At 39.1% G+C, this 23,070-nt stretch overlaps 1 protein-coding gene and 2 pseudogenes across 3 annotated transcripts in view; 2 read left to right on the top strand and 1 right to left on the bottom strand.

The window, feature by feature from the left end:
- Positions 1 to 5,585: 5,585 nt before the first annotated feature.
- On the bottom strand, positions 5,586 to 7,438 carry LOC142870923 (uncharacterized; annotated as a pseudogene).
- LATS1 (large tumor suppressor kinase 1) overlaps positions 7,019 to 23,070 on the top strand; it is a 42,073-nt gene continuing 26,021 nt past the window's right edge. Inside the window, exons 1-3 of one of the 3 annotated variants that reach the window (XM_076002872.1) lie at positions 7,135 to 7,268; positions 18,431 to 18,552; positions 20,255 to 20,771. In XM_076002872.1, the coding sequence (XP_075858987.1) occupies positions 20,421 to 20,771 (351 nt within the window). In that variant the 5' untranslated portion in view covers positions 7,135 to 7,268; positions 18,431 to 18,552; positions 20,255 to 20,420. Of the gene's footprint in view, positions 7,269 to 18,430; positions 18,553 to 20,254; positions 20,772 to 23,070 lie in introns of all 3 variants that reach the window. The other 2 variants (XM_076002873.1, XM_012759705.2) reach the window with 2 other exon arrangements.
- Positions 17,962 to 18,009, top strand: LOC142871273 (uncharacterized; annotated as a pseudogene).

Genomic DNA, 23,070 nt, shown 5'->3' on the forward strand with positions numbered 1-23,070 from the left:
AAAAAAAAAAAAAAAAAAAAAGAAACCAAAAAAGTAATCCCATTTACAGTACATAGAAATAATATAAAATACTTAAGAATAAACTTAACCAAAGAAGCAAAAGATCATTATAATGAAAACTATAAAGCATTGATGAAAGAAATTGAAGAGGACACAAAAAGATGGAAAGATGGTCCATGCCCACGGATTGGAAAAATTAATATTGTTAAAATGTCCATACCACCCAAAACAATCTACAGATTCAATGCAGTCCTCATCAAAATACCAACAACATTCTTCACAGAAATAGAAAAAAAAATCTGAAATTTATATGGAGCCACAAAAGACCCAAAATAGCTAAAGCAATAATGAGCAAAAAGAAGAGAACTGGAGGAATCATGTTATCTGACTTCAAATTATACTACAGAGCTGTAGTAATCAAAACAGCATGGTACTGGCATAAAAACAGACACATGGACCAATGGAACTGAATAGGGATCCCAGAAATAAATTCACACATTCATAGTGAACTGATTTTCAACAAAGGTGCCAAGAACATAGAGCAGGGAAAGAACAGTCTCTTCAATAAATGGTGCTGGACCAGGCACAATGGCTCATGCCTATAATCCTAGCATTCTGGGAGGCTGAGGCAGGAAGATTGGTTGAGGTTAGGAGTTTGAGACCAGCATGAGCAAGAGCGAAACCCCGTTTCTACTAAAAATAGAAAAAATTAGCTGGACATAGTAGTGTGTGCCCGTAGTCCCAGCTACTTGGGAGGCTGAGGCAGGAGAATCACTTAAACCCAGGAGTTTGAGGTTGCTGTGAGCTTGGCTCATGCCACTGCACTCTAGCCCGGGTGACAGAGCAAGATCTGTCTCAAAAATTAAAAAAAAAAAAAAAAAAATTGGCTGGAAGCCGTGGCTCCCTCTAATCCTAGCACTCTGGGAGGCTGAGTCGGGCGGATTGCTCGAGGTCAGGAGTTCAAAACCAGCCTGAGCAAGAGAGAGAACCCATCTCTACTATAAATAGAAAGAAATTAATTGGCCAACTAATATACACAGAAAAAAATCAGCTGGGCATGGTGGTATATGCCTGTAGTCCCAGCTACTCGGGAGGCTGAGGCAGTAGAATTGCTTGAGCCCAGGAGTTTGAGGTTGCTGTGAGCTAGGCTGACGCCATGGCACTCACTCTAGCCTGGGCTACAAAGTGAGACTCTGTCTCAAAAAAAAAAAATTTTTAAAATGGTGCTTGGAAATCCATATGGAGAAGAATGAAAATGGACCCTTATCTCTCACCATATATAAAAATCAAATCAAAATAAAGACTTAAATCTTGCCGGGCGCGGTGGCTCACGCCTGTAATCCTAGCTCTCTGGGAGGCCGAGGCGGGCGGATTGCTCAAGGTCAGGAGTTCAAAACCAGCCTGAGCAAGAGTGAGACCCTGTCTCTACTATAAATAGAAAGAAATTAATTGGCCAACTGATATGTATATAAAAAATTAGCCGGGCATGGTGGCGCATGCCTGTAGTCCCAGCTACTCGGGAGGCTGAGGCAGAAGGATCTCCCGAGCCCAGGAGTTTGAGGTTGCTGTGTGCTACGCTGACGCCACGGCACTCACTCTAGCCTGGACAACAAAGTGAGACTCTGTCTCAAAAAAAAAAAAAAAAAAAAAAAAAGACTTAAATCTGGCCGGGTGCGGTGGCCGAGGCGGACGGATTGCTTGAGGTCAGGAGTTTGAAACCAGCCTGAGCAAGAGCGAGACCCCGTCTCTACTATAAATAGAAAGAAATTAATTGGCCAACTAATATATATATAGAAAAAATTAGCCAGGCATGGTGGCACATGCCTATAGTCCCAGCTACTTGGGAGGCTGAGGCAGTAGGATTGCTTGAGCCCAGGAGTTTGAGGTTGCTGTGAGCTAGGCTGACGCCATGGCACTCACTCTAGCCTGTGCAACAAAGTGAGGCTCTGTCTCAAAAAAAAAAAAAAAAAAAGACTTAAAATCTAGGACCTGAAACTATGAAACTACTAAAGAAAACATTGGGGAAATGCTCAGGACATTGGTCTGGGCAATGATTTCTTGAGTAATGAAACCAAAGCAAAATTGGACAAATGGGATCACATCAAACTAAAAAGCTTCTGCACAGTAAACGAAACAGTCAACAAAGGGAAGAGACAACTTACAGAATGAGAGAAAGTATTCGAAAACTACTCATCTGACAAGGGATTAAAGAATATGTAAGAAGCTCCAATAATGCAATAGGAAGAAATCAAATAATCCAATTAAAAATGGGCAAAAGATCTGAATAGACATTTGTCAAAAGAAGACATGCAAAAGGCCAATAGGCATATAAAAAATGCTTAGTATCATTGGGTATCAGAGAAATGCAAATCAAAACTACGAGGTACCATCTGACCCCAGTTAAAATGGCTTTTATCAAAAAGGCAATAACGAACACTGGTGAGGATGTGGAGAAAGGAGAATGCTTGTACCCTGTTGGTGGGAATGTAAACTGGTGCAACCACTATGAAGAACAGTATGGAGGTTCCTTAAAAAACTGAAAATAGAACTACCATATGACCCAGAAGTCTCACTGCTAGTATATATCCAAAGGAGGGAAAATCAGTATATTGAAAAGATATCTGCACTCCTATATTTATTACAGCACTATTCACAATAGCCAAGATTTGGAATCAACCTAAGTGTCCATCAATGCATGAATGGATAAAGAAATTGTGGTGCATATACAGAATAGAATATTATATAGCCACAAAAATAATGAAATCCTGCCATTTGTAGCAACATGGATGGAACTGGAGAACATTATGTTAAGTGAAGTAAGCCAAGCACAGAAAGATAAATCTCACATGCTCTCACTCACACGTGGGAACTAAATATTAAAAACAATTTATCTCATGGAGACAGATAGTCAAATGATGGTTACCAGAAGCTGGAAAGAAGAGCAGGGGTAGGGGGAATAAAGTGGGGATGCTAACAGGTGCAAAATATAGTTAGATAGATAGAATGAACAATATTTGATAAGGCATATTTTAAAATAACTAAAAGAGTGGAATTGAAATGTTCCTAACACAAATGATAAATGCCTGAGGTGATGGATACTCCAATTACCTTGATTTGATTAATTCACATTGTATGCCTGTAACAAAACATCACATGTACCCTATAAAGATATACAAGTATTATGTACCCATAATAATTTTTAAAATAGTAATGTTCAATTCCAAACTGTTATGACTAAACTATGTGGGCAGTAGCTAACAGACCAACCTAACATATAGCCATCAGAAATGCATTAACTTGCAAAATGATTTTTGTATAGGCCATGGATATATGAAACTAAACTATAATTAATACTAGACTATAAAAATAATAGATAGCTGTAACAGCTATGATGACACCACTGTACTCTAGCCTGAGTGACAAGAGTGAGACACTGTGTCAAAAAAATAATCATAATAGCTGCAACAAATCAAAACACAGTTTTTACCCCTGAACCGTGTGGAATAAACTTAAATTTAAAAAACTTCTTAGCCAGAGAGATCCTAGAATCAATGATACCCCAGTAATAAGGAGCACACCTTCCAGATTTAGTTTTTAATACCATTTTCCAACAAAAGGAACCAGGGCTCCTTGGAGAAATGGTGATTCCAGGACTGGGACAGGAAATATACAAGATAGCTTGGAGCATATTACAGTGCCAGAAAATGGAAGTTATTTAAAAAAAAGGCAAAATACAAACGAATTGGAGTATGTCAAAGGAACACAAGCCAACTCCCAAAGGCCAAAGCTAAAACAAAATACCCAAAGCAACAAAATACCCAAAGTATAAAATAACCATAAATCCATACCAATATAAATAAATTTGAATAAATGTGGGACAAGAGACAAATCTGCAGAATTCCAAATAATTTATTGAGATTCTCTGTCCTCAAGGTGGTGGAGCACAACTCCCCATTACTTAAGTTTGGGCTGCACATAGTTTGGAGTCTTCCCCTAAGATTGCATGAATATCTAGGAGGGCTTCTGTTCTCAGGGCCACATTGGTGTCAATACTTTTTCCATGTATGCTGTCCCTGTTCCTCCCAGCAATCACCTAAGCATGAAATCTGACCTCTATATCCATTGCTAAAAACAAAATGAAACCAACAAGCCCCACTCCCATGAAGCATTGAAGAGCTGAAGTAGGCTGAAGGTGGATCAAGGGTTTTCCATCTCAGTAATACAAAGACCTTCAAATGCCATGGCAGGTATCACCATTGTTAGACATCCAGCACTCACAGTATTTCCCAGCCTTTCATCACCATCCCCACCCATAGTCCCAGCCACTTTTCATCTTGTCGGTTCCTTCTCTCCTGATCATTCCTTCTCTCCTTTTCCTGCTTATCTCTCCCTCTGCTTCACAGGAGTAAAGCTACACACTGAGATCCTTGATTTATCTAGGAATTTTCCTAAAGACAATAGTTGGTGGAGGGCCAGGTGGCTCACACCTGTAATCCCAGCACTTTGGGAGGCTAAGGCAGGAGGATTGCTTAAGGCTGGGAGTTCAAGACTAGCCTGGGCAACATAGCAAGACCCCTGTCTCTACAAAAATATTAAAAATTATCCTGTAGTCATAGCTACTTGGGAGGCTAAGGTGGGAAGATCACTTGAGCCCAGGAGTTTGAAGCTACAGTGAGCTATGATTGAGCCACTGCACTCCAGCTTGGGCAACAGAGCAAGACCCTGTCTCTAAAAAACTTTAAAATAAATAAATAATAAAATCAAATAAATTTTTTAAAAAGTTTGTGGAGATACTTTCCTTTAGACTTACAGAGCATTGAGGTGCTTAAGTGAAGAAGTTCCATGGGTTGGTGACAGGTGACAGGACTCTTGGGGCAGTATGCTCTTCCAGATACATAATCCTTCTAGACAGGGCAAGTAGCCCTGTGAACCTATTAGATTCAAATAATTAATGTAATTTTAGGGCTAAAAAGGACATCATAGGTTACTTAGTCATTCAGTTAAAAAAAAGCAAGACCAGGACTATTTAGTGATGTACCTTGAGTCATATTCTCTACCTTTTACAAACTTTCTGCTTGTGGAAAATAGATTTTCAACCAAATGTTCTTGGGATGTAATTTTTTTTTTTTTTTGAGACAGGGTCTCACTTTGTTGCCCAGGCTAGAGTGAGTGCCATGGCGTCAGCCTAGCTCACAGCAACCTCAAACTCCTAGGCTCAAGTGCTCCTTCTGCCTCAGCCTCCCGAGTAGCTGGGACTACAGGCATGCGCCACTATGCCCAGCTAATTTTTTCTATATATATTAGTTGGCCAATTAATTTCATTCTATTTATAGTAGAGACGGGGTCTCACTCTTGCTCGGGCTGGTTTCGAACTCCTGACCTTGAGCCATCCATCTGCCTCAGCCTCCCAGAGTGCTAGGATTAAGGCATGAGCCACCGCACCCGGCGAGATGTAATCTTTTAACAGAGTTTTTCACATTTGAATTTCTGGATACCGTAGGCAGTCATTAATTTAAAATCACAGAAATGTCTTTAATATTAATATTTTATTTTATAGTTAATCTCTAATAGAAAAATTATGAAGTTGTATTTTAAAATATTACTGTATGAGGCAAAATTGCCAAAGACACTCTTTACAAAGGGTGGATGGCACCTACAAACATTACAAACCCAATGATCCCATCCCAGACTTCCCATTGAACTTGACATCCCAAAATGAGTGAGTAGACAAGGATGTCAGTCAATGGAAGATTATTAAAGCCAGCTTTACAGCGCCTGCAGAGGGAGGGAGGGACACACAAGCCACAGATGTATCTGTGACTTTTATTAGAAGAGGTTTTTAGAATAGGAGGTTTAGTATTTATACGTTTCCTTTAATGGTGGGGGGAATGAGGGAAAAGGGGCAGGTAGGCAGCAAGACAAATGGTTACATTCTTGTGAGGCTTTAGTTAGTGCCCAGCAAATCTGTTTTATACAAGATAAGGTAAATGTTTGAAGAGAAAAAGAGAGTAAAGGAAGAATCAATTATGCAGATGGCTCTGAGTTGGTGGAGGAATGATTGATTTCCTCTTGTCTCTGTCCTGCACCTGGAAAGATAAGCTTGGAATCAACATTATCAATGTGGAATCAAACAGACTTTAGTTTTAGGAGCTAGACTTAGCCTGCAGACCTAAAGTTACAATTTGTATGTCCTTGTTTATGGGAGGCCAGCAAAGAATTTCCTCATGAATGATTCGTAGGAGCAGACCTTCCTTGATGCCGGTGACCTTTTTGTAATGCATAATGTTAGTAAAAGCTATTCATTTGGAAGGGGGTGTTGCGTGACTCAGCCCCCAGGCTTCACCTTCCCTTTGGTATAAGGAGTTTGGGGGGGGGGCAGGTCCTGAGGTTTTTATTTTCCATTACAAACTTAACCATAAATAAAACCTCTTCTCACACCGTCACCTTATTCCAATTATGGCAATAATGACCTCCTCTTCTATGGATTCGGTTGACAAAGATCTCTAAATCTCTGTCAATCAATCAGTCCTGATTCAAGATTATGTTATCTGGCTGATACAGAAAATACAGATGTTCCAAGCTCACAGATTTATTCCTGGAAAGAGTTCTAAGCAATAATAAAATTTTATTTCAAAGCCCTACAAATCTCGAATCCTGATGTCCACAGCGACGTTTCAGAGAGCAACTCACTGCTGTTTCCTTCTGAGAATGAAGCTCCTTGAAATGCGCATCCGTACTCCCTCCGTCCAGAGAAAGAACTCAAGGGGACAGGGAGACTGAATAAACCGAGTGGGCTTGGGCGGGAGAGAGCCGTGCCCGGCGAACGCGGGCTAGTCATCTGGGCAGCGGCCAGCGGGAGCGCCGTGGGGCGACGCTCACGAACACTCAGAGCGGCAGGTGACCGGCGAGGCCAGAGGCCACAGCGGCGCTCGCTCCCGGCGGCCTGGCGGGCAGAAGCCCCCAGTCCTCAGCCCCCGCGCAAGCGACGCCGGGAAATGCCCACATCCGGGAAACCTGCAGCGGAGTGCGGCGGCGACACGGAGTGGAAGGCAAAATGGCGGCCGCGGCGGTGGTGGCCTGGTGCTAAGGGGAGAGCCAGGTCCCCGCGACCCCCGCGACGGGCTGCGCTGGCCCGCGGCAGGCCCCCGGCGTCTCTCCCCGCCCTGCCGCACCAGGGACAATTAGGGTCTCTAAGACGGTCTCCGGTCGCCTCGGCGCCCGCCGTCGGGCCCGTGGCCGCTGTCCAGAAGCCCTGCTCTCCCCTGCAGGTAGGTCGGGGCTGGCGTAACGGGTGGGGCTCACTCTCTCCTGCGTGGCCCGAGTTGGCGGGGTGGTGGCCGCGGGGGCCCACGCCCATCCCCGCTGGCGGGGGTCCAGGGGCTGCTGCGGACTGGCGGGCAGAGCCGGCCCGGTCCGGGCCTGACTTGGGTGGTTGCATTGACCTGAGCTGAGACCTGCCCTGGGGAAGCGAGGGTTGGCCGCGCCGGGTGCTGCAGGAAGAGCCCTAGGCTTTCGGCCTGGGGGGTGCAGGTAGGCTGGGAAGGGCCTGTCTTGCTGGCGGTCTCGCCGGGACTGACTCCTTCCCACCCCACCCCCAACTCACCCGAGCCAGCGTCAGCGGTGTATTGGAGAGAAGGAACGCGAAAGTGATTCTGAAGGAAAATTGCAGTAAAAGAGCTACAGTTCTTTGGATCTCAGAGGACCCTGATTCTGGGTATACCTTGAAGAAATCCTGGGAATCTCTATTTCTAGGCCACTGTAATTTTAGGTTAGTGTTTATAGTTGGAAGTGGTGGGAGAGATGGGAGGGGTCTTTATGGAGTAGGAGGATGTATATAATTACAGAAAATGAAGGAAATACAGGTAAGGGGACGTTGTTTATTATAACCTGAAACAGTTTGTAGCTCTAAGAATAATTCTCGGATGACTTGATATATCCCCATTCTCTGTGACTTCTCCTGGAAAGTTATTTTCTAAGGAAAGAAAAATTTAATGTTTGTCGACTTATGTGTTAATATGGCTTTTTAAAATATGTATCATCATCTAGAAGTTATTCATAAGTCTAGTAAGCAATAAATATAATCTCATGAACACAAATAATATTGTGTCACTCCGGTCTGGGAAATGGGTTTGAATGCTGGGATCAGGAAGCTTGCTAGGTCTTTATGGATTATTTATTGAAGGTTAAAGATTTTTATCAGTTTTCCTCCATGTGGATGAAAAGGTAAGACATGATTGGAATGACTGTTCTCTGCTAAGGTGCTTACATTGGTGATTGTTTTAACTAAGATTATCTCTTTCTTTTAAATAAGTTGACAGACAGGTAAAATGGGCTAGTTGATTCCCTAAGGCAGTGGAGGAATTTGACTGATTGAGCAGTGAAAGTAGTAGCATTGTGTTCCTGTGATCAGCTGCTACTGCAAGAAACTAGATCATGGCCCATGCTGGAAAAGGCACATTCTTTCTATGCCCGAATATTGATTGAATATGCCTTGCTGCTCTCCAAAAGCAAATAAAGAATACTAATGCTACATTTTTTATGTGTCTTATCTGGCTTTCATTCTGTATGTTTTTATTTTTGTTTTTGTTTTCATTGCTGGTCCTTGTTCTGTATAAATTGTTATTCTGCATAAATATAACAGTTCTAACTGTTGTTATATAGTTATATTTGGTTATAATTTTAGAACATTAGAAGTGTATATTAGGGGTTTTTGTTTGTTTTTTTGGAGACAGAATCTCGCTCTGTCACCCCAATTAGAGTGCTGTGGCATCATCATAGCTCATTGCACTCTCAAACTCCTCAGCTCAAGCAATCCTCCTGCCTCGGTCCAGCAACCCCCCTCAGAGTAGCTGGGACTACAGGTGCACACCACCACACCTGGCTAATTTTTTCTATTTTTGGTAGAGACAGGGTTGGTCTCTCTCTTGCTCAGGCTGGTCTTGAACTCCTGACCTCAAGTGATCCTCCCACCTCAGACTCCCAGAATGCTAGGATTATAGGCATGAGCCACCACTGGTGGTTATTATACACCACAATTATTATTTAGTTATTGAATAACATTTTGTCAAGTAGAGATGGCAATTATTTTTCAGCATGAAGATAAAAACATAGTGATTGTTTTCACTTTTGATCAGTTAATTCTTAGAAAGTGAATGGAAGAAAATGTCAGTCTGCTGAGATTCTTGAATGTTGCTGTCTAAACAACTAAGACTATGCTGCTAAGAAAGAAACAGTACATATTATTGTTGCTATTCTCACAACTGATCTAATCAAAGCATTGAGACAGGACACTTTTTTTTTTTTTTAAGAGACATGGTCTTACTATGTTGCCCAGGCTGTACTCCTGGGCTCCAGTGATCTTTACACCTTAGCCTTCCCAGTAGCTGGAACTACAGGTATACACCACCAAGGCCCAACTAGGCTACCTATTTTTTTTTTTTTATTTTTTTTTACAATTGAGCATTTGTAAAGGCTCCTTTTTAAATAAATTTAATTCAACCCAAGTTAACACTTTGAAATCTTACTATGTGATGGTACCTTATTTTTTCCTAAGTTGGACCAAGTAATCAACAATTATTTGTTTGGATTTGTTTGTATTTTTGATGAGCGTCTAAACTTTCCAGAAAAGGGAGCTTTAATCTATTTAGTCTAAGCAATTTAAGTGCCCCTTCAAAAAATGAGTGACAGCTGGGTACAGTGGTTCACACCTGTGTAGTCACAGCACTTTGGGAGGTGACGTGTTATCACTTAAGGGCAGGACTTCGAGACCAGCCTGGGCAACACAGTAAGACCCCTTTCTCTAAAAAAAATTTTTTTTAAAATTAGCCTGGTGTGGTGGTGTACACCTACAGTCCCAGCTACTCTGGAGACTAAGGCAGAAAGATCACTTGAGCCCCAGAATTCGAGGTTACAGTGAGCTGTGATCAGGCAACTGCACTCAAGCCTGGTCAGCAGAACAAGACCCTGTCTGTAATTTAAAAACAAAGAATGAGTCATGATCTCTTCCCTTAGGAAGTTTAAGCTGTAGGTATGAAGAAGTGAGGCCTGGACTAGGTTAAAGGAGTACATTCCTAGCATTTCCACCAGCTGACTACATGACCTTAGTAGGCCAGTTAATTTACTTCTCTGGATCCATTTCTTTATCTGTTAAAAAAAAACAAAAAACCTCCAAGCAATACACTCTATGCTCTTTAAATCTGTGACCTTGTAGGAAAAATAAGAATATGAAGAGGGCAAAAACATAAGTTTTATTTGAATTGTGCAAAGTGCATTTGGAGTTGAGAGGAAGATAACGGCTAACAGCTTTGGTTGAAGGAGGCATTTGAACGGGGCCTTAAAAATTGGGGATAATTTCCATAAGAAGAAATGTGGTAAGGGCTCTCCCAAAAAGAATAAACAGGATGAGTGAGGACGTGAAAGCAAAAAAGCACAAGGTATATTAACTGAGAGCAAGTCATTGTCTTGGTTAGGGTATAGATACACATAAGGAGATAGTGGGAGATTCTGAATAAGACAGTAAAAAGAGTATGGGTCAGAGGTAGGAAGATACTAACACTTACTGAGTCAGGGACTTTTAAACATTTGACATGGATTAAACTTATTTAATGCTCTCAGCAATCCTGTGAAATCCAGCAATCCTGTATCCTATTATCACTTACATGTGAAGATGAGGAAACTGAGGCACAGAGGCTAAGTAGCTTGCTAGAGGTCACACAGCTAGTGAATGGTAGAGCTGAGATTCGTACCCAGTTTGACTCCAGAGATCTTACTTTAACTACTAGGTTAGAGGAGTCATTGAAGGTTATGGAGTAGTGGGTGATATGATCAGAACTCTTCATTAAGAAGACTGATCTGGCACCAGCATAGCATAGGTTAAAGAGATAAGCTGTTTGCTTTCAAGAGTTGTTTTTTTTTTTTTTTTTTTTTGAGTCAGAGTCTCACTGTGTTACCCCAACTATAGTGCCACGGCATCATTCTAGCTCACAGCAACCTCAAACTCCTGGGCTCAAGCGATCCTACTGCCTCAGCCTTCCAAGTAGCTGAGACTACAAGCATGTGCCACCATGCCCGGCTAATTTTTTCTATATATTTTTAGTTGGCCAGTTAATTTCTTTCTATTTTTAGTAGAGACAGGGTCTCGCTCTTGCTCAGGCTGGTTTTTTTTTTTGAGACAGAGCCTCACTTTGTTGCCCAGGCTAGAGTGACTGCCATGGAGTCTGCTTAGCTCACAGCAACCTCAAACTCCTGGGCTCAAGCAATCCTACTGCCTCAGCCTCCCGAGTAGCTTGGACTATAGGCATGTGCCACCATGCCCGATGCCCGGCTAATTTTTTCTATATAAGTTGGCCAATTAATTTCATTCTATTTATAGTAGAGACAGGGTCTCACTCTTGCTCAGGCTGGTTGAGCAATCCACCTGCATCGGCCTCCCAGAGAGCTAGGATTACAGGCGTGAGCCACCGGGCCTGGCCTCAGGCTGGTCTTGAACTCCTGCCTTTGAGCAATCCTCCTGCCTCTGCCTTAAGAGTTTTTTTAAAAATTCTTTTTGTCTAGTAATAATTTGAATTTTCACATGTCATAGTAGCAAAATTATTAAGATATGATAATGCCAGTGTTGACCATACCTTGTTGAAGGGATTGTAAATCAGTATACCTTTCTAGAAGGCAATCTGACAATAAGTATCAGAATTTTTTTTTTTTTTTTTTTTTTTGAGACAGAGTCTCACTTTGTTGTCCAGGCTAGAGTGAGTGCCGTGGCGTCAGCCTAGCTCACAGCAACCTCAATCTCCTGGGCTCAAGCGATCCTGCTGCCTCAGCCTCTCGAGTAGCTGGGACTACAGGCATGCGCCACCATGCCCGGCTAATTTTTTAGATATATATCAGTTGGCCAATTAATTTCTTTCTATTTATAGTAGAGACGGGGTCTCGCTCTTGCTCAGGCTGGTTTTGAACTCCTGACCTTGAGCAATCCGCCCGCCTCGGCCTCCCAAGAGCCAGGATTACAGGCATGAGCCACAGCGCCCGGCCAAGTATCAGAATTTTAAACATGCATTTTCTTCAGCAATTCCATTTCTGGGAATTTATCTAACGGAAAGTGCTCAGGAATGTGTGTACAAGAATGTTTGTTGTAGCATTTTTTATTAACTAATTTTGATATGTACAAGGAATATGCTATGTACATGTTCTATTAAGTATAATACGATGAACATCCATGAATCTATCACCCATCCTCAGAACTAGAATAGTACCAATATAATTGATGTTATCAATGTTTGTAATCTTATTTTATAATAGCAAAAAAAATGGGATGCTTCCTTAGCAGAAAAATAAATAATAAAAGCAGGAAACAACAGGTAACTATTAATTTAAAAAAGTAGGAAACAACCTAAATGTCCATCAGTTGGGGATACATAAATTATAGTATAGCTACATGATGAAATTCAGTATGCAAATATTAAAAGAGATGAGGCTGAACTGTCATTTTCTCAGTTCTGAAACACTACTAAATCTAAGACAAACCATCTATTTAGTAGCAGTTTTTCAGGGAGAAGAAAATAAACATAGTTTTTATTAAGTATCAGTAGCATATATTTATCCATTCAATTGTATACTATTTTCATCTGTTACAATAAAGGTTGAGTCCCAGCTTTATTCACATTCAGGATCTAGGCTTCTTCTGAATTACTTTGGGCTTTCAGAAGTTAATATCATGATAATATGCTGCTTTTCATAACTCTAGCTAATTATCTTCAACTTCTTTATTGTCTTTATGATTGCATAATTTTAAGGCATTTTGACAGATACTGAGGTTTTTGTTCCTTTTCTTCCTGTGCTTACTCTTAGTTATGTTATTTTTCCTTGAGTTACTTATTGTTGGAAATTAAATAGCTTCTTCTGAAGGTATTAATAACTCCAAAAGTTTTGACAGATGCTTCATGTACTTTGAGTCTATTTTACCTTTGAAAATTCTGTGATCTCACTTAAATTTGGCAGTTATTTATGTCTTTAATTGCATTGCCTATGGAATGACAATTTGAGTACACAATACTACTTCACAGTGGAATCTTTTCAAAACATTTCGAGGATCATGTGCTGCAATGAAAATAATACAATTGAGGTGACAAGGAGATTTCACTTTTTATTTATGGTTAAGTTAGGCATGTGCGGTGTCTGCTACTCCAGAACTTCTCTGCTTTGGAGCTGGAACATTTCTTCTAGTATGGATCTTAAGATGTTCTTGATTTTAGAAATATTAAAATATAGGAAAACTGCATCTTAGAATCAAGAAAACAGGATACCTGTTGCTGTGGAAAGATGTTCATTATGTTATTCTTTTACTATCAAAATGGGCCCTAATCAGTGGTAGAAGCTAGATTCCAAGTTCCAGTGGTTTACCTGCTCAGTAATCTCTCCATCAGCTCCAGATATGTCTCCTCTTGGTCTAGAGATCTGTGAAGTAATCTGCCTTCTGCTCTTTCTCTTTTTCTCTCCTCCTTTCTTTTCTCTCTCTCCCTCTCACTCACTCACCATTATACACAATGGAACAAGGATAGGAGAGCCATAATAAGCACTCTTACTAGAAAAGGAGAAGAATCAGAGATACACAGTAATTGCTGATCTATAATAATTTTTTTTTGAGACAGAGTCTCTATCGCCTAGGCTAGAGTGGCGTCAGCCTAGCTCACAGCAACCTCAAACTCCTGGGCTCAAGCAATCCTACTGCCTCAGCCTCCCGAGTAGCTGGGACTACAGGCATGCCCCACTGTGGCTGGCTAATTTTTTCTATATATTTTTAGTTGGCCAATTAATTTCTTTCTATTTTTAGTAGAGACAGCGTCTTGCTCTTGCTCAAGCTGATTTTGAACTCTTGACCTTGAGCGATCCTCCTGCCTGGGCCTCCCAGAGTGCTAGGTATAAGTCTGAAATCTCCCTAGGCAGATCTTTGTAAAATAGCAGCCCTGGAGGTAGGGGAGATCCTTGATTAAACCTTATCTAGAAGGAACTCTCTCATCCATTGTTCTCCCTAACCTTTAGCCATTGTTCTCTTAGACTCTCCAAGAACCTCCTGGCATGTTCTTTTTCCATTATCACCCTTGGCCACATGTGAAGTGGGTGTTGGGGGAATATCCCCTCTTTGGAAGGTGCAAATCTTTCTCAAATATTCTACTCCTCATAGAAGTTGGGAACCCAAGGGCTTTACATTTTGAATAGACAAAAGCTTGTTTAGTCTGAGCTTGAAGTGATTAAAAATAAATATTTTTTCCAACAAAAGGGTTTTCTCAAAGTTATTAATAAGCCTTTTCGCATTTGTTTGGTTTCCATCAGTTCCATGTGTCTGTAACCACAACCAAAGTTCACGTTAGTTAACTCATCTAAAGGTTTGAGAGCTTCCATTCCTCTTCTACTCAATTGGTTATTCGAGGCTACTAGGTTTGAATTGGAAAGCTATGCCCTTAATATGATCCAAAGCACTATAGTCATTTTTCCTTTTTTAATTTTCTATTTTGGAAAATTTCAAGCATACACAACAGTAAAAAGAATAGTACAACGAACCCTTATATACCCATCACCCAACTAGAACAGTCTTCAACTTATGACCACTTTTGTCTCATCTACCGTGTTTCCCCGAAAATAAGACCTACCCATAAAATAAGCCCTACCAGGATTTCTAAGCGTTTGTGCAATAGAAGCTCTACTCTGAAAATAAGACCTAGTGATGGGTGCGGCTATGCAGTTTATCTGCACAACCCATGCATTTCCTCGCGGAGTGGTAAAGATGAGCAGCCCTTCTCATCTGCCCCATCATGACAGCTACTATCCCAGAGGTGACCAGAAAGGTCACCACCAACAAGGTTGGCTCCCCCTGTCAATCCCGGCCATCCTGTGCGTGCTGCAAGCTGAGGCTTTGAAGGGAAAGTCTCCTCAGTGAAGTGAGGAGCAGGACACTCTGCTTTAGGTATTGTGTGTCCCCAGGGGGAAGAAGGAAAGCTATGGCTGCCATTTTACTATGGTGATGTTTCAGAAGGAGACGACTTAGCTATATTTGAATAAATGTAGATTGTTGTACTGTACTAAAAAAAAAATAACATATCCCCTGAAAATAAGCCCTAGGGTGTCTTCTTGAGGAAAAATAAATATAAGACCCTGTCTTATTTTCGGGGAAACAGGGTATATCCCCATCCATTTGAGCATACAGCCAAAGTACTTTGAAATAAATTCCAGACCTTATCTTTTATTCCCAAGTATTTCAACATGTAGATGAAAGAGATAAGCTTAAAATAAGTTTTTAATTACATAAACCTAAAACACATTATTACACATATACCAGAATTGTCATTACTGTGACCATTGTGTACTCAGATATTAGCAATGTTAGGAATTGCATCATCAAAGCACAGAGTTATAAAATAGAGGACTAGAACAAATCTCTCTGGTCCAGCCTTTTCTAAAGTATATTCCATAGAACTGAAGCTCGGCCGGGCGCTGTGGCTCACGCCTGTAATCCTAGCTCTTGGGAGGCCGAGGCGGGCGGATTGCTCAAGGTCAGGAGTTCAAAACCAGCCTGAGCAAGAGCGAGACCCCGTCTCTACTATAAATAGAAAGAAATTAATTGGCCAACTGATATATATATATAAAAAAAAAAAAAAAATTAGCCGGGCATGGTGGCGCATGCCTGTAGTCCCAGCTACCCGGGAGGCTGAGGCAGAAGGATCACTCAAGCCCAGGAGTTTGAGGTTGCTGTGAGCCAGGCTGAAGCCACGGCACTCACTCTAGCCTGGGCAACAAAGCGAGACTCTGTCTCAAAAAAAAAAAAAAAAAAAAAAAAAACTGAAGCTCATGAAATGCCCTAGGGGAAAAAATTTAAATAAGATAAATTGGGCAACACTACATTGTCTTGTGAGTGTACATGATTATGTAAAAGAATGAGATGTCCTATTTTGTGTATTGTGATCCCATTTTGGTTAATAATATATGTTAGAATATGAAGTATTAATAGTGATTATTCTTAGTTTCTTGTGGTTTATGTAATAAATCACTACAAATTTAGTGGCTTAAAACAACATAAATTTATCCTCTCACAGTTTTGGAGGCCAAAAGTCTAGAGTCAAGGTGTCAGCAAATCTGCTGTCCCTCCATAGGCTCTAGGAGAGAAGCTGTTCCTTGCCGGTCCAGCCTCTGTTGTCTGCAGGCATTACCTGGCTTCTGGTCACATCACTCCAACATCTGTCTTTGTCCTCACATTCCCCCCACCCCTTTTCTGTGTGAATCAAATCTCCTGCCTCATAAGGACACTTGTAATTGCATGTAGGACTCACCCTTGATAATCTCTCCATCTCAGGATCCTTAACTTAATTACATCTGCAAAGTCCCTTTTTCTAAATAAGATAAAATTCATAAGTTCCAGGGATTAGGAGGTGGATATCTTTTGAGAGGCCTGTTTTCAGCCCACTATGGTGATTCTCACTGTTAAGGGAGATGAATTATGAGGAACTTCTACTTTATATATTTATGTAATATTTATATAAATACTTGAATTTTTCAATGAGGAAACATCTTTTATAACTGGAAAAAAAATCACAACCTATTAAGAGTAAAAAGTTTCAGGAACATCAAAACGCAAAAAAAAAAAAAAAAAAAAAAAAAAAAAGAGTAAAAAGAGGCTGGGCGTGGTGGCTCACGCCTATAATCCTAGCACTCTGGGAGGCCGAGGCAGGCGGATTGCTGGAGGTCAGGATTTCAAAACCAGCCTGAGCAAGAGCGAGACCCCGTCTCTACTATAAGTAGAAAGAAACTAATTGGCCAACTAATATATATAGAAAATATTAGCTGGGCATGGTGGGGCATGCCTGTAGTCCCAGCTACTCGAGAGGCTGAGGCAGTAGGATCGCTTGAGCCCAGGAGTTTGAGGTTGCTGTGAGCTAGGCTGACGCCACGGCACTCACTCTAACCTGGGCAACAAAGTGAGACTCTGTCTCAAAAAAAAAAAAAAAAAAAAAAAAAGAGTAAAAAGAAGGAATATGTCATCTGCATTTACAAGTTTAACAAATATTTTTGTACCACCTACTATTGACCAGGTCTCATGGTAGGAAAATGGAGGCAAATGCTTTATCTTGACAGGAAGAAGCAAAATTGTGCTTTTTCTTTTCTTTCTTCTCTATCAAAGAGAATGATCTTGGAAATGGTAAAATAACAGTAAAAATAAAATGATGATTAACTTGGAGTTGAAACCCAAAATAAGTGAGATATTAAAGGAATGTGTAGATCCTATAAATGAAACCTAAATACTGAAAGAACTAATATGTGAGACTGCACAGCTGATGCTGTTAATCCTTGATTGTGGAGAAATGGGTAGGTTTTAGAAGACCCGATATGGGAAATATGTTCACTTTCAGAAAGGACCAGAGGCGACTTCTGCAAACTTTAGACTGGTGAGCTAAATATTAAGCCTTGAAAAATTCATTAGTAAGCTATTGAATTAATATTTTGGGAATGCTTAGAAAAGAAATTGCTTATCATTAGGGACCAGCTTCCTTCATAAAAGCACAAGGTATGTCAGTTCTAATTGCATTCACGAAATGATTATAAATAGATTGGGTTATGTTGTAGACAGAATATGTGTAATTTTCAGATGACAAAGTTCATTTTTTTTTTAACAAAATAGAGAAATGTGGGCTGCTTGTCAATGTAAGTGTGGTTGATTCATAACTAGTTTTGCAGTTGTACCACAGGAGTACTGTTTAATCAGGTAAGTCATAGGAAACTATACCTCTAGTGGTTGCTACAGGCCGTGTCCTGTCTTAGGCCTGCTGCATATATATATATGTGTGTGTGTGTGTGTGTGTGTGTGTAATTAATTTCTATAAATATAAATTCAAACATAAAAAATAAGTTTATTTTAAACAGCTCTGTTAAGATGTAATTTATATCCCATAAAGTTTAGCCGTTTAAAGTGTATTATTCAAATGTTATAACTCTTTTAGAATTTGTCTAGTAGGAAAACCCTCCCCCCATGCAGAATGAATGAATGAATGAGTAAATAAATAAATAAAATTAAAATAAAGTGTACAATTCAGTGATTTTTAGCATATTTACAGAGCAGTACAGCCATCAACATGATCTAATTTTAGAATAGAAAATGGATTTATTTTTTACACAGTATTTTGAAGCTTGCTTTTTTTGCTTAAGAATACATTATGGGGCGTCTGTTCTTATCTGTACATATAGATAGAACCACATCATTCTTTTTAACTTAGTCACATATTATATAAAGGTACTATGAATTACTTGAACAATCCTCCACTGATGAGCATCTAAACTGGTGTCATCTTTTGGTGTTATAAATGATGTTGCAAAAATCCTATGTCTTCACACAGTTGTTTGTATATTCCTTTAGTTGTATTGCATTGTTCCTTTTTTTTTTTTGAGGCAGAGTCTCACTTTGTTGCCTAGGCTAGAGTGAGTGCCATGGCGTCAGCCTAGCTCACAGCAACCTCAAACTCCTGGGCTCAAGCAATCCTTCTGCCTCAGCCTCCCAAGTAGATGGGACTACAGGTATGTGCCACCATGCCCGGCTAATTTTTTCTATATATATTAGTTGGCCAATTAATTTCTTTCTATTTATAGTAGAGACGGGGTCTTGCTCTTGTTCAGGCTGGTTTTGAACTCCTGACCTCGAGCAATCCGCCTGCCTCGGCCTCCCAGAGTGCTAGGATTACAGGCATGAGCCACCGCGCCTGGCTTTGCATTGTTCCTTTTAATCCTTGTTCTATCCTAAGGTAGATGTAACTCCAACCATATTATGCATCAGGAGTCAGTTTCAGAGAATTACAAGTACATGTTGGTAATAATTAACAGAAAAAATGGCTTGAATCACATTTTTTTGTTGTTGTATTTCCATTATAAGTGCTGTGCTCTTCTAGCACTTGTAGGATTTTGACAAAGTGTATCCAGAAGAGCATGACTAGAGTTAGGGAAGGGTTAAAGTAACTGAGGATATTTAGGAGGTACATGTTTATTTCATTTATTCAACATATATGTTTGTTTATCAAGCATCCACTATGTGGATGGTAGATAAACAGTGGTTACAAGACAAACAAGGTCCTCAACTTTCATGGACCATTTATTTCAGTGAGGGGAAATGGACAATTAACAAGTACACAAGTAAGATATTTTAGATAGTGATACATACTATCAAGAAAAGGATAATTAAGTGTTCATGGAAAGGCTGTTTGAGGGCTGAGACTTAAATGACAAGAAGGCAATATTTATATATCTATTAATATATCTGTAGATATCTTTATGTAACATGACTGGTAATTATATTTAATATGATTAGAAATAGGCTTCCAGTAATTAGCAATGTTTCAATCCCAGCAGTATCACTTACACACTATTTACCCAAACTCTCTGAACTTCAGTTTCTGCATCTACAAAGTAGAGATAGCAAGCCTACCTTACAGAGGTATTAGCATGGCTAGATAAGAAGGTAGGCAAAATCGTCTAACATTGGTCTATACCAGGCTCTCACTAGGCACTGAGCGAGATTTCATGAAACTCCACATGAAAAAAGCATTTCTAACACTTCTTACAGACTATAAATGGAATGACTTCCTTGAGTTAGTGATTTCTGTATTGGTGATGAACATTTAAGTCCCCATTTAAGCCTTCAGATGATTATTCTCCCAGTTGTAGAAGACATTCATGCATTAAGTGAGTAATAAGACAAGTTGACTTGAGGGAGCCGGTCCCTAATCCATTGTTGATAAGCTTACTGTCTGTAGAGGCCCAGTTCACAGCTTGGGAAATAGACCCAAGCATCTGTTTTTGAAACATAAAGGGGTCTTCTGGAATAGTGGTTTAAAAACCTTTTTAAAGCAACAGTACTCTTTCTTCTAAAGAAATCTTTTATTGAAGTCTAATTTGTAAAATCTTTTAAAATTAATTGGAGCCACCAAGTGTAGTTGATAACGAGAGGTTGCCTGTTGTATTGTTCACTTAGTAACTGCTTGCATTTGTATATGCTTTATATGCTTACTAAAGTACTCTTTATTCTTTTATCATCATAACCGCTTGAGGTAAATCCATTTTATAGGCTAGGAAAATATTTAACTTGTCCTGATCCTACAGTAATCCTTAATGGAGTCAGGACTATAGCCTGAATCTCTCAGTTCCTATATCAGTGGGGTTTTCTTTTAGTACATGGTACTGCTTTATTAATCACTTTATAGCTTTTATTTATTTTTTTCTTTTATAGGGTTAATTATTTAGATTGCAAAGAATTTTAACATTCCTGGGGACTTACTCGAAGGATCATTTTCACTCAGGAAGGATCATTTCACTTATTTTACTCAGAAGAAACTCTGAATATATCAAGTAGTTTACAGAAGTCCTTTGTGTGGGTTAAATATATAGATGTTTTCATGAAGAGGAGTGAAAAGCCAGAGGGATATAGACAAATGAGGCCTAAGACTTTTCCTGCCAGTAACTACACTGGCAGTAGCCGGCAAATGTTGCAAGAAATTCGGGAATCCCTTAGGAATTTATCCAAACCATCTGATGCTGCTAAGGCTGAACATAACATGAGTAAAATGTCAACTGAAGATCCTCGACAAGTCCGAAATCCACCCAAATTTGGGACGCATCATAAAGCCTTGCAGGAAATTCGAAACTCTCTACTACCATTTGCAAATGAAACAAATTCTTCCTCCCGGAGTACTTCAGAAGTTAATCCACAAATGCTTCAGGATTTGCAAGCTGCTGGATTTGATGAGGTAAGAACTTTTAAAGATGGAAGAAAGGGTTCTTCTTACCTTATACTACATAACACTTTTTAGGTGAACTTATGCTGAAGTGCTTCCTTTGAGAGAATTTAACTGTGTATATAAATTATGTATTCTGTCAGCAACGAATGTTGTGTTTACAATTCCATTAATTATTATAACAAAATAATTGTTATTTCTTTAGTTTCTTCTGTGATACCTATCACTAAATAATGGAGTTTCTGGAATTTAAAAGGCCAGGTCATGAAGTCAGAGTCCAAGTGCAGTTGAAGAAAGCCACAGGTGAGGGTAGGGGAAGGATGTCTGTTTGTGTGAAATATGAGCTTGGTGAGCTAAGTGGCTGTTGGGGAGGAGACAGCTCCAAGGACATGAAGTTTAAGTTCATAGTGGGGAGAAAGAACTATGGTCATGAGTTGATTAAGCAGTTACGTACTTAGGCCCAAATCTTACTTCATAAAAACTAAGGAAATTTCAGCTTATGCTAACTATGCCAAGTCTTTAATATTTACCTTCAGAACTCATTTTGAAATTTTTTCATAGCATATATATTTAAATCATATTTTGTTTAGGTTAATAGAATTTGTTTCTTATGATAATATACCTTGTCAGCACATAAATATTTCAGGTAGCAGAAATAATTTTAGAAAAATATTGGCTATGGAGAATGTAAAATATAACTAAATGGGAATAACTAAGAATTAATTACATTTTTAGAAATTGTAACTTTTTTCTGATTATAAAAATAATTACTATTCTTTATGAAAAATTAAGAAGTATAAAGAAGAAACTGAAAATTACATTTATCTCTACTATACAAAAATAACTACCCTTAGAATTCTTTTACTGTTTTTAGTATTTTGGCGACCACATTTCCAGATCTCTCTATATTTAATTTTAAAAATGAGAACCTAAGTGTGCATTGTAGTAAAGGATTTGAAAGGGAGATTTACAACTAAACTAGGAGGAAAAAAGGTTAGTCTTTCTGGCCAATTCTGTTTACCTATTTGAATACTATTTCCTAACATTTTTCTACTTAAGTGCTCTAAAAATATTGGATTTACACCAGAAAATAGAGAAAAGAGGAGGAGGAAAGGATCTGGGATAATGTTTTTCTGGTTGGTAGGTAGAGGATTAAGGAAATGGTCTGAATGGAGATTCTCCAGAGCTCTTCCTAATCCCTTAGCCAATTGGCAAAAAATAAAGAGAATCATTGATTTTATTCTTAACTTTTATATATTGCTAAGGAAAGGAATTATAAAATCACACAGCTGTAAAGGCCTTGAAGTAGTAATGTTATATGTCAGATATGAAACCTAATAGATATGTATTTATGGAGCTTTTACTATGTGTGAACCCATCAGTCAGGATAGTGAGTGATACCAAACATGATTAATGTCCTATTCTTTATCTAATTGCAATAATAACAATAAGTGCTTTGCATTACAAAGATATATCAGCTTTATTATAATCATACATTTCAAAATTGTTACTTTTATGACATTAATAACATTAAAGGTTGCTCTACTGAAAGTATTTAGACATCTATCATTCTTCATTTATCCAAATAATGAAGTATTATTTATGCCATTGGTGATATAAAGAATATGGCAATCTACTTCTACTATCTCCTTGAATCACTCACTCATTCTGGTAGCTTCCTATTATTGTGTAGAATTTATATTGTTCAAGATCCTAAGTTGGTATTTCAAAATTCTTATCTAGCTTTCACTTATTCTTTTTATCATTTTGTAAACCTATTCCTTTTAACTACACCAAGTTCAAGGCAGTTTATTTTCTTGAGAATTTGTTTCTGGTGACTCTTGTAAAATTAAAAGTTCAACTATTTCAAGATTAATTTCCTCATAGGAGTAAATGTTAAATGCATTCTTAGAGCACATCCATACACAATCACTGGAGTGTATTTTTGTTTATAAGTAAGAAAAACAAAAGCATAATGTGGACATAATGTTTTCTTATCACAAAATTATAGTCTAAGGTTACCAATTTGAGGGTGCTCTTTTTCATATTGCACTAACATCCCAATTTAAGAACAATTGCTTGATATTGTTACAGATGTAAAAAATATTTTAAAACATAGCAATAAATATTAAAAATTAAAAGCAAGCATAATAATCACCAAAATAACAGGCTGACATTCCAGTGTATTAAGCAAGAATATGATTACCTCAATGCTGAAAAAGGATAGTGGGTACCAATTTCTTGCCATCTGAGGTGGCACTGACATGTTATAATAGCATAAATAGAGATATATTTCACTTGGCTTAACCAG

Source organism: Microcebus murinus, chromosome 5, assembly GCF_040939455.1.
Source record: "Microcebus murinus isolate Inina chromosome 5, M.murinus_Inina_mat1.0, whole genome shotgun sequence".
Classification (NCBI taxonomy): domain Eukaryota; kingdom Metazoa; phylum Chordata; class Mammalia; order Primates; family Cheirogaleidae; genus Microcebus; species Microcebus murinus.